The sequence below is a fragment of the Anomaloglossus baeobatrachus genome, chromosome 5 (assembly GCF_048569485.1).
Source record: "Anomaloglossus baeobatrachus isolate aAnoBae1 chromosome 5, aAnoBae1.hap1, whole genome shotgun sequence".
Classification (NCBI taxonomy): Eukaryota; Metazoa; Chordata; class Amphibia; order Anura; family Aromobatidae; genus Anomaloglossus; species Anomaloglossus baeobatrachus.
This window is the reverse complement of record NC_134357.1, coordinates 22,224,587-22,237,226: the sequence shown is the minus strand read 5'-3', so window position 1 is coordinate 22,237,226 and position 12,640 is coordinate 22,224,587. Positions and strand designations below refer to the sequence as shown.

At 47.4% G+C, this 12,640-nt stretch overlaps 1 protein-coding gene across 1 annotated transcript in view; it reads right to left on the bottom strand.

Moving 5' to 3' along the window:
• LOC142312583 (transient receptor potential cation channel subfamily V member 5-like) overlaps nt 1–4,620 on the bottom strand; it is a 67,725-nt gene extending 63,105 nt beyond the window's left edge. Inside the window, exons 1-2 of the mRNA XM_075351572.1 lie at nt 4,616–4,620; nt 4,313–4,363 (exon numbers count right to left, since the gene is read on the bottom strand). Of these exons, the coding sequence (XP_075207687.1) occupies nt 4,313–4,363; nt 4,616–4,620 (56 nt within the window). The remainder of the gene's footprint in view (nt 1–4,312; nt 4,364–4,615) is intronic.
• Nucleotides 4,621–12,640: the final 8,020 nt, after the last annotated feature.

Here is a 12,640-nt window from a genome sequence, read left to right as displayed (position 1 = left end):
CTCTCAAACGATCTCTGAATAACAGGCAGCACATGGATGGCATCTGAGTCAAGAGCAATTTTTTTTTTCACTTGCTCATAGACATACATTGGAAGATTGATCCAAAATTGGGATTAAGATGGCCAAGTGTTTGTAATTTTGGACAGGACACTCAGTCCCCAAAAAAAAAAAAAAACACACACACACACACAGACGTGAACAGTCTCATTAACTATGATGGTGAAAAACATGGGAATGAATTGTACTAGATAAACAGAATGAGCCCCAATTTGGATTAAAAAATGGACACATCTCCATTTTTTGTTTTGCATTCTCCCTGCAAAAATCATGTATATTTCCTAGTGGACTATAGTAATAGATTAATGGGTAAATGTTCTATCCACAAAAAAAAAAAAAAAAAAAAATTCCCATGAAAATATTGCGCCAGTAAATGAACGCACGTATATATCGTATATATATTATATACATATATACATATATATATATATATATATATATATATATATATATATATATATATATATATATCCATTGTTAGACTTTTTTTTTACTATTCATGTTTTGCTTCAATATATTGTTTTATTCCTTGGTTTATTGTGCATTTCCCTTTCATTGAAGAATTCAGATTTTTTTTTTTTAAATATTACATATATTTATTAATAAATATTTTTTTAATTTGAATTATTTCAATGAAAATGAAGAGTACAATAAACAAAGGAATAAAAAAAAAATTTATTGAAGGAAAACATAGTAAAAAAAGTCTAACAGCAATATATCTTTTTTTTTTTTTTTTATAAATATATATTTATAAAAAAAAAAAAGATATATTGCTGTTAGACTTTTTTTACTGTGTTTTCCTTCAATAAATTTTTTTTATTCCTTTGTTTATTTTACTCTTCATTTTCATTGAATAACTCAAATTAAAAAAAAAATAATAAATATATGTAATATTTAAAAAAAAAAAAAAAAATCTGAATTCTTCAATGAAAAGGAAGTGCACAATAAACCAAGGAATAAAAATATATTGAAGCCGAACAAGAATAGTAAAATTGTCTAAAAATGGCAAAATATATATAAAAAAAACAAACAGTTAAATGGATACACTACACTTATGCACAGTACTTGACTCTCCCTGATTATTTTTTTTTTTTAAATTTATGGAGTGATATATCTCAAGTAATAATACGGAATTTTTGGATTTTCTGAAACTATAATTGTAGTTTTCCAACAAATGAAAGCTACAACCCATGTAACAGGCAGAGCTGGGGACTCACCTGAGCAATGCAAACTTTCCTATACCCTCTACCACAGCACCAATGTTGCTATTTCGGAATGTCCCCTGGACCTGGTGTTTTTTGGGAGCCCCCGTCCTGCTCCCATCGGTCCGCAGACCCACAGCTCTGGATTCTGGTCAGACCCTGTTTTTCCTCCAAATGCCTCTACTCAGCTAAACTTCATAAACTTGCTGGGCTGGTTACTGGAAGCGCAGGAACATTGCACACAACCAGTCCAGCGGGGGTTAACATAGGGGTTTCCCCTCACTTATTATCACCTGAGATATCATCATCAGCAATCAATGGCCTCACTCACCTCTGTCCGCATTAACCCATTCAGCGCTGGGGATAATTAATCCAGAGAAATCAGATAGAACCTTCTTTGGATAAAGGCTATGTTCGCACAATCCGTTTTTTCAGTGCAGTTTTTCTAGTCATAAAAAAAAAAATAGCGTTTTACAGCACCAGTAAAATGCATGAGATTTCTGGAATCGCATGTACATGCTGCCTCTTTTTTTTCTTGTGTATTTTAATCATACTTGCAGCACTGCTCATGAATGGCATGCAACAATGAAAAAAAAGGGGCTGCCTTTATTCGCGGTTGTCAGTCCTTGCAGCATGGGAGCGGTTCAGACATGTCTCGGGTAAGTGGTGTTTTCATATGGTCCTGCTCATTATATGAGACCTTATGGTACATAATAATTTATAATATAGCGTTAGGGACCCCCCTATAGAGATTTACCATGACGGGGCAGGGGGGCTCAAATCATTGATCAATCATTTGCAAAAAATCTCATTGAATTGTTACAGTAGGAATTAATTTGTGAATATTACACTTTTTATTTCCTCATTGTTGCATGCCATTCATAAGCAGCGCTGGCTCCCCTCCTTTTTTTGCATTTTTTTCAGGTCTAAAAAGCAATTAGTCTCATTAGATAGGAAGAAGACTGGATCTCTACTGCCACCTATTGGGGGTCGTAGTAATATAAGGAAATAGGACCCTTCAATGAACCTAAAGGTTTAAAGGGTTCAACATTTTAAGGGAAGGTGTCGCGTTTTTTATTTTTGTATTAATAATAGTGATTATTAAATCAAGTATTTGTAATACAAAATTAAACTCACTGTTTATTTAGTTTTTATTTAATTCTAGTTTTACTAAAGCACTGGGGGCGGCCATCTTGGATTTGCTGTGTGTAACGACAGTTACTCACCTCCTTTATGGCAGCCCCCTGTGCATTCACTCTGAGGCTATGTCCGCACGCTGCGTCGGAGTACCTGCAGTTTATTCTGCACGTTTTCCTTCCCTTGGTTTTTGACCAAATGGCTTTTGACAATTTTTTAGCGCTAAAAACGCATGCGTTTTTACCGCGTTTTAAGTGCGTTTTTAGCACTTTTTACCTGCGTTTTCACCTGCGTTTCTGCAGATGCGTTTTTGAGATCAAGACACTGAGAAATAAAGTTGAATTAGTCAAAAAGAATGAAAAAAGAGAAAAAAAGCATAAAATTAACTTTTAATAAAATTATATGGGAAATTATCAATTTTAATGAAAAAATAGTGGTTATGCACATTTTAACAGAAAAATAGCTAAAGTTTATTATTTTTTTACATTTAAATTTTCGGTTATTGTGTGTGTGTAAAGGAACATTAGAACCCATTAATTTTTGGCCAGAAAAGCATGCGTTTTTGGAGCCAAAAACGCAGTTGAAAAGCAGGTAAAAAGCATGAAAAACGCAGGAATTGTGATTTTGGTTGCTTTTTGCCATTTCTCATTGACTCCAATGTTAAGGAAACGCTGCAGAAATGGCAAAAACAACTGACATGCTGCTTCTTTTTCAGCATGGTTTTTGACCACAAATATGCAAATTAAACGCTGCAGAAAAAAAAGCAAAGTGCAGACAGGATTTCTGCTTTTCCCATTGACTTTGCTGGAAATCAAAAACGCATGCGTTTTTGCGCAAAAACACTGCTGCCAAAAACGCTGCAGAAACGCGGTAAAAAACACAACGTGCGAACATAGCCTGATAGTCGCGCTGCAAACCTATATCCTTCACACCTCTGTGTGGCTGGTCCGTGTGGCTGGTCCGTGTGGCTGGTCCGTGTGGTGTCCGTTTTCACACATACCGGAGACACGGTCACATAAATACTAATTAAATTCAATAGAGATCTTCACGCCTCCGTGTTGTCACCCAGACTGTGCGTCCCTATGAAACACCTGCATGTCTGGGTGATTCATGTAAAAACAAGTCCATTTTTTTCTGGCAGAACGGGTCACGTATGGACATCACATGGATGAAAAAAAAATACTGAAATGAATGGTTTATTATGCGTAAAAGATGTTCAAAGATAGATAATAATAGCTGGATAAATAAATAATAGATTGTACAGCTATTTTACAGATTTAATAACTAATTTTAAGAAAAAAAAATGACTTGGGGTCCCTGCCAATTTTCATAACCAGCGCTGCTTATGAAAAATAAAGCGCATCCCACAGTGTTTTGGTTTTTGTTTTTTAATTTTTTTGTTTTGTTTTTTTTATTATTTAAATAAATAAATAATAATAATAATAATAATAATAATAATAATAATAAAAAGTCGTGGGGTGCAAACCATTTTTAATATCCAGCCAAGAGACAGCAGAAAGCTAAGGGCTGGTATTATCAGGCTGGGAAGGTCCATGGCCCTTCCCAGCCTAAAAATAGTAGCCCGTAGCTGCCCCCACAGTACACATCCATTAGATGCCCCAATTCTGGTGCTGTACCACATTTTTCTTGTTTGCCCTTTTGCAGTAGCATTCGGGATAATTGTTCATGGGGTTGATTCCAGCTGTGAATTGACACCTGGCATCAAGCCATGGTGTTAGTAATGGGTGGGCGTTTATCAGACATTCCCATTACTAACCCAGTAGATGTAAATAGAAAAAGCTAACCCAGAATATGTACATAGAAAATAAAACATTCCAAAATATTTTATTTCAAAGAATACCCCACAGCACTAGCCCCAATTCACCAATTTATTTAAAAAGGTAAGAAAGTCTTACGTTCTGCCGTAATCCACAATGAGGTCCCACGACCTTTCCACAAAAGTGAACCTGAAAGACGTAAAAAGAGAGAATTATTAGACAAATAAAGATAAGAGACACCCTCATTCACCAATTTATTCCCCATCAAATTCCCAAGCAGGTCCGCTGTAATCCACATGGAGTTCCCACGACGTTCCCAGACTCATTGTTCCAGCTTATGATAAACGTTCATGGAACGTACTTCATAGGCTGGGACAGCAGCCACTGTTGGCCCTCATGATGTGCTTTGTGAGAACCGTGCCAGCAGTGAATTGCAATTACCTCATGAGGAAAGTGAGGTCACACAGTAGTGTACGAACCATCAGCCACTGTGACAAGCGGTGAGGTCATGAGTTCATCGCAGTTCAGTGCTGATGTCTCTTGCGATACTTTGTGTGAGAACTGCAGCAGTAAACTCATGATGTCACCGCTCGTCACAGCCACTGGTGGTTTGCACGCTACTATGTGACTCACTTGCTGTGACGTCATGAGGGCACTGCTCATGACTGCTGGCACTGGTCATCACACAGGACAGCATGAGAGTGGGCAGTGGCTTCTGTCCCAGCTTATGAAGTTCATTCTATGAATGTTCTTCATAGGCTGGAACAGTGAGTCTGGGAACGTCGTGGATTATGGCAAAACTTCAAGGCTTTTAATTTTTACATTAAATTGGTGAATGAGGGCTAGTGCCTGGGTGTATTTTTTTGTGTGTGTTTCTTTTATTTACATCTACTGGGTTAGTAATGTGGGTGTCTGCCAGATGCCAACCCATTACTAATATCAGGGCTTGATGCCAGCTGTTAATTCACAGCTGGCATCAACCCCATATATTACCCTGTTTGCCACCGCATCAGGGCAATGGGAAGAGGAAGAGGTGAAGCGCCAGGATTGGCACATCTAATGAATGCACCACTTCTGCGGCAGCTGCGGGCTGGTATGATTAGGCTAGGAAGGGCCAAATAACCATGGGGAAGGAGATTTTTCAGCTCACCTGCTGTCTGAGTGTTGAAGTCCACAAATGGACGGCATCCACCAGGAGGTCCCAGCCGGTAATACGAGTGTAAGAAGTAACGGAAGAAAGGATCCGGCACGATTATATTAGGCTTATATTAGCCTAGGCTTATGATTAAGTACTCTCTTGTTTTTACCGCAGTCCAAAACGCGTTAAGTCTCTTGTGAGGTACACCACTTGGTCTCCACAGGTACTTTTTTAACCATGGAAATAAAGATTTTTGATGTTTTTATAATATAATCGTGCCGGATCCTTTCTTCCAAATAACCATGGCCCTTCCAACCCTTTGAATACCAGAACCAAGCTGTCAGCTTCACCTTGGTTAATGATCCAATTTGAGGGTGACCCACAAATTTTATTTTTAAATTATTTATGGTTCATTATTTTTGTAAGGGCACTCAGAGTACAGTGACTATCAAAGGTGACTGGGGGCATTATTGCTTTCTAAAGGCCAAGTGTGGGTACTGTTTTCTAGGTCACTTGCACAACGCATTGATATTTACTAGGAGGCAATTTTACCATTTAGAGGGCAGAAAGGAGGCATTATTATCATGTAATGGGCACAGTTGTGGCATTATTATGTGGGGCAGTAAGAAGATCCGCAATAGGGTCATATACATCAGCAGTGGCTCAGTATTGGGGTATCAGCCGGATGAGGAGTTTGTCCAGGTTGGGAATAGATGGAGACGATGCAGGAAATTTGAGAATTCAGATGTGTCCTTGTTGTAATCTTTGCAGATGAGTTGAGGCTGGAGAAATTATTGTGTCGGTCTGGGCCAGATGGAAAAAAATTATATCTATAAACTCGTTAATATTGTATAATGCACCAGTATGGTGTTTTACAGATTGCCTACAGCTCCTCAGAATAGATTCATAGACACTTTGTATGTGACCATGCAGTGACCGAAAATGTTGCTGAACTGAAGACGAGCAGTCCAAATAAGATGAGATATGGGGAGAGGGTTAATAAAGGGGTACGGACTAGACAGATAGTGGGGGAAGGAGATATACAGGAAATACTATAGAGTTTGCTGAAAGAGTTTTCGGGCCAACCCATATGTTCTCCAACCATTCGGAATAAGTAAAACTTTGAAGACCCAAAAACTTGCAGCCCCCAAAGTTTTGAATTTCTTGTAATAATGAATTATCTCCACAATTTTTTAAGAGATAAACACAACAAAGTTGTTGAATACTTAGAATTTTTGTCAATCCCTCTGATCATTCAATGAGGGTGGAGGTCACTTGACTAGAAGCCTCTTCAATGGAGGATGTAACTTTTAAAACCAAAATATTCAGACGGTCATGGCTGATAGAAAGAATTTCAGCCGGACACACATGATCCATTTCTTTCTGGAAATCAGAGTGTTTACAAAGTATCTCAACCTTTCTCAAAAATAAGAGAAGCCTTTGACTTATTGCACAACCCACAGCCCTGGAGGGATCAGATACCAATGGCCTACCTTTACCGAAGCATTGGGAAAACCTGTCTGTGCTGTTTCTCATCCATTACACTGAGTGTGTGAGTTCTCCCCAAACAGAGATCTGGGGAGATAAGGGATGAAGAACATGATGACCACACACAACCTACTGTTACGGTTGTTGAGTGGTGGCAAGCGTCTGGAAGTGGACCCACTGGGCCATACACCGGACTCCCCTGAAGGAGCAATCCGTAGCGAACCCCTATACAGGGGCTGTGTGGCGCACAGAAGGCCCAAATGCATGACTGCCAGGAACCAGTCGTGATCGGCTCTTAAGGACAGATGGGGTCTCTTAATGTCCGGTGCTGGTGTGCTCGGATGTGGCAGCATGGAGGTGGTGACTCAGATGTAGCAGCACGGAGGTGATAGCTCAGACGTGGCAGCATGGATGAGGTGGTAAAGAGCAGGCTGTAGGACGAGACAATTTAGGAATATGAGACTGGTACTAGGACACACTTCGCATAACTAAACACATTAGCGTAACAGGACCTGAGAACTAGAAATGCACTAACTAGTAGGCAATGTTGCTCAGGCGCCTCTTGTAAGAGGAGGCAGTCTTAAATAACTTTTAAGGTAACTGTAGCACCCCTGAGACTCTCAGGGCACTATAGGGAACTGCATCCCCTTGGGGATGCAGGACCTACCCCCTGGGACCTGGAGAACCAATGCCGATTCCACCAAAACACAATCTAAATCCTAGTTCTCTCCACATTCGGCATAGAGGGTTAACCATGTAAGGGGATGGTCGACATGGAAACGAGTCCCTGGGTATAGCCAGCCTGGTGGGAGGGGACAGTCAGTCAGTGGTAGAGTTGGAGAGTGTAGCACACAGGAGAGGTGTGTGGACGTGCCTGAGCTGGGTCCGTGTAACGGTGACCCCGAAGGCATAGGAGAGAGGTCGCCAGGACGGGTTCCGGAGATACCGCCGGGACCGGAGCACGAACGGGGCACAGGGCCCTAGGTCAAGCGCAAGTTTTACACTGTTTGGCAAATACCTGCCTGGTGAGGACACCTTCATGGACTTCATCGAACCAAATAATCCGGGGGCATCAGCAGTAAACTAGGATCGGGGTTCGGACACTTACCACCCTGCAGGGTCTGCACTGCCCGCCATACGGAGAAGGAGACTGTACCACAAAAGAACAGTCGGGGTCCCCAAACACTCCACGCTACGGGGACTCAATCTACAGAGAGTGCCGGGGACAGAGCAACCTGGGTCACTACATTGGCACTGGTCCTCCAAGGGACCTGAATCAGCAACCCCTGGGTCTACAGTGAATAAAGACTGTTAAAGACAACCTGGTGTAGTCTCCATTATTGCCCCACTACATCTCCCAGGCACAGCCCTACCTGCAGAGGGCCTACCATCATAGCTGCCACCACCATCAGCTCTGGGACTACTGTGGCGCCCTGGACAAGCCAGGTCGTCACAGAACTACACCAACACACCCCACACCCCGATTAGGCACACCGAGGCCAAACACAAAATCCTTGTTGCCTTCCTCCAGGGGCTGATGTCCACACCAGGGGGTGGGCCAGGCGGTTGGTCCCGCCCACCGAGGAGTTCACATTCCTAGAGGTGGGAAAAGGAGGGAGTTTACAGATGAGTTTTGGAGTGAGAGGAGTGAAGTGAAGTGGTAGAGGAGCAGTCTGACGGCGTCCGGGTGTGTGGCCCGGACGGTACAGCAAGGTTGGCAGACGGTGGTGACCGTCTGCAGGAGAGGCTGATTGGAGCGAACCATAAGGACTGTGGACGGGCGGTGGCCCGACGGTACCGGATCGGAGAGCAAAGAGAAGCCAGCACCATCCGGCAGGGCTTACGGACCCCGACCAGGCTAGGAGTCGCCGTAAAACTGGTCAAATCCGTTAGCGAAGGGAACCTCCGGGGTTTCCCAGCAGTCAAGACCCGATTGAAGGCAACAGCTCACACCGTAGAGGGAAACAAAGTCACCGCCAAGGCTACAGTTCTCAGGGCCAGAGCCTGCGGGCAAAAGGGGCTCCTTCAGCATCCATCCAAGCTGTGGAGCGGGTTACTGGTGGGAACCCATTGGAACCGTAACACCACACAGGTGCAGGGAAAGGCAGTCACCATCAACCTACCGGGAGGAGAACAACCGCAGCCGCCTGTGGGACCCGTCCATCCAGCCGTTTGTTTGACCAGAGACTCCGTGTGAATTACTGGCTGAGTGAGTACCACCGTGCCGTGCGGCACAGCGCTGCCCCCGTAACCCTGCATCTCACCAGGCCCCGTAACCCGCCTGTCCTCCCTAACCCTCACCGGGCCCCGGGACAACCAAACCCCCTACCCACGGAGGGGAGAACCAACATCCAAGCTGCTCCCTGTCATCGCTCCCGGGATCCCCGTCCAGAGCAGCGGTGGTGTCACCAATCTTACCACAATCGTGGGTGGCGTCACGGACAATATCCCTAAACCACACACCCAACCGCCCCCTTTCACTCACGGGCGAGGAACGCCGCTCGAGTCTTCGGGATCCGGCCCACCGCTCGAGCCACCACCGAGCAGCAGCAGCAGCAGTAGCCGGACCCGAGCAGTTGGTGAGCGCAGCGTCCCCTCCTCCGCCCACGACAACTTGGCGTCACGAACAGGATCTTACTGCCCTGCCGTCTGGTAGAGGTGCGCCATGTGACCACCGGAGGTATCCAGCCGAAAATCTTGAGAAGCCGCCATTTTGGGCGCGAAAAGTCCCCGCTCGAGCGTCTTCCCGAGTAGTGGAGGCACGAAGGCCAAAACCCCGCCCCTGTAGAGGAGGAGCCAGAAAAAGACTAAGGGGGACGGATGGCGTCTGGCCACATGTAGCTCGCGGTTATAGGAGCAGGGACGCCAGGACTCTACAGCGATACTGGGTTCCTGGAAAGCACTATGGCCAAGATGTACAGCCCCACCAGCAACCCCGTAGTCCCCGCGCCAGGCACCGCGGCGTGGGTGAGGGACCGGACCACCCCGCTAAGTTACCGTCTGCAGGGCCGCATGCAGCTTCTCCTGGAGGAGTGGGAGACCGACATGGCGGACGTGGTGGCTGCTATGCGGAGACGCGAGGTGGAGGAGGATTTGGAGAAGCGGGTAAGAGACCCACGCCCCTGTATTCCTGAGGGATCGGCCACTGCGGCTGGGGGGCCCGGCCTGCACCCGCTCACCCTGACTCTTCCCCCGCTACCCGTGTTAGCCGCTGCCGCCCCACCACTAGGCCCGCTACCCGTCCAACCGGTAGCGATACCCCGCCAACCCGCCCCGGCGGACCGACCGGCTGCAGACGCTCAGGGCCGCCCTGAACCGCTCCTGTGGGAGCCGCTGAGACCACGGCCCCTTAATGAAGATGTATCAGAGGCCCCGGCCAGGATGGCACCAGGCGCTGTGCCCGAGCCCGGGACCGTGGAGTGGATGAAGACCAGAGTAGTTGAGTTCAACCAACGCCAGCAGAATCAGATATACCTCATGATGAAGCAGTGGACCAATGAGGTGGAAATTCTGGTTGCGACTGCCCCAATGTATGGGATGGGAACAGGTGTGACGGAGCCGACGGATGACCCACGTCCCCATGTCCTACCAGGACCGGCCACTGCGGCTGGGGAGCCCGGCCCAGTCTCGGCCCTCGCATCGTCCCTGCCATTACCCATGGGGCGCCTCAGTGTTGACCAACCTGACCTGCTACCCCGTGTCCCCACAGTAGAATCTGATGGGCTGGATAGCGGAGGCCTGGAGACTGCGGCAGCTGGCGGCAACCCGCCTGGCGCAGGGACAGAAGATAATGACTCCGGCCCCGGCGCCGAGCCCACCTCTGAATTCGAGAAGGCGAGTGAGCGTCTCCGCTACGAGCGAGAGCCGGTGGTTTACTACACCCCACGGACCGGTGGAAACGGATACCGGGCACCCCTCTCCCAACAGGCCTGTCACTGCATGTTCGAAATGTTAGTAGCAGAGGATGAGGCCACCTCACCAGAAGAGTCAGAGTGATGGCAGCGGAGCTCCGTTGCAAGTTGTCCCTGTTGGGACCACCAGTACAGTTTGAAAGTTTGTGAATGATAAGTAAAGAATGATCAACCGAAGAAGTTTACCTGATTGAACCGTGATTGAACCGGACATTGCCGGCAACTGTTGTCCCCGTAGGGACTGTCTTTAATCCTTGCGTAAGGAACTGCTTACGGACAAGCCCGAGAACTTGCAGGGCAACCACAAACTTAGTGGAATGTAAATAAAAAATGTTTTTGGCTTGATACCGTTACCGCCTCCGGAGAGGCTGATTTGGGAGGATGGGCCTGGAGGAAAGTGATGGCCCAGGCCCGCCACTACCGTAACCGGTGGCGATCCTCCGGGGGTTCAAGGGTTCCCCATGGACGCGGTCCCCTGAAAGAGACAGAACCCGATCGGGCAGCCTGGGGATGGACTGGGGTCAAGGGGTGCTGCCCGCTTCTTAGGGGCAGCATCAGGGCCAGGTTGTTTGGGTGGGAGAAGAGCGGAAGCCGTACCGTTATAAAATGTTTGTGATGTTTTTACATGTTTTACCGGTTTTACTCTTTTGCAGTTAAAATAAAACCGGTGATGGACGGGCAGCCCGCGGACGGTCTGCATTTTACTAGGGGGGAATGTGGAGCCCTGGACAAGCCAGGTCGTCACAGAACTACACCAACACACCCCACACCCCGGTTAGGCACACTGAGGCCAAACACAAAATCCTTATTGCCTTCCTCCAGGGGCTGATGTCCACACCAGGGGGTGGGCCAGGCGGTTGGTCCCGCCCGCCGAGGAGTTTACAGTCCTAGAGGCGGGAAAAGGAGGGAGTTTACAGATGAGTTTTGGAGTGAGAGGAGTGAAGTGAAGTGGTAGAGGAGCAGTCTGACAGCGTCCAGGTGTGTGGCCCGGACGGTACAGCAAGGTTGGCAGACGGTGGCGACCGTCTGCAGGAGAGGCTGATTGGAGCGAACCGTAAGGACCGTGGACGGGCGGTGGCCCGACAGTACCGGATCGGAGAGCAAAGAGAAGCCAGCACCATCCGGCAGGGCTTACGGACCCCGACCAGGCTAGGAGTCACCGTAAAACTGGTGAAATCCGTTAGCAAAGGGAACCTCTGGGGTTTCCCAGCAGTCAAGACCCGATTGAAGGCAACAGCTCATACCGTAAAGGGAAACACAGTCACTGCCAAGGCTACAGTTCCCAGGACCAGAGCCTGCGGGCAAAAGGGGCTCCTTCAGCATCCTGAGTGAGTACCACCTGCCCCCGCGACCCTGCACCTCACCAGGCCCCGTAACCCGCCTGTCCTCCCTAACCCTCACCGGGCCCCGGGACAACCAAACCCCCTACCCACGGAGGGGAGAACCAACATCCAAGCTGCTCCCTGTCATCGCTCCCGGGATCCCCGTCCAGAGCAGCGGTGGTGTCAACAATCTCACCCTCACCACAACCGTGGGTGGCGTCACGGACAATATCCCTAAACCACACACCCAACCGCCCCCTTTCACTCACGGGCGAGGAACGCCGCTCGAGTCCCCGGCATCCGGCCCACCGCTCGAGCCACCACCGAGCAGCAGCAGCAGCAGCAGTAGCCGGACCCGAGCAGTGGGTGAGCGCAGCGTCCCCTCCTCCGCCCGCGACACTACCCACACTCAGCAGCGGCAGTTCTCCATCCTTAACCGCAACCCGCAGATGGCGTCACATGACAAAAACTATTATCTCCTCTGTAAATACTCCCCATTAACAAAAGGGGCCCAGGGCACTGGACCGGGCAATGGCCACCAGAGTGACACTCCCATTTGTTACAGCCCGGGACCGAGTACCCCATATCCCTGGGCGCTACATAACAA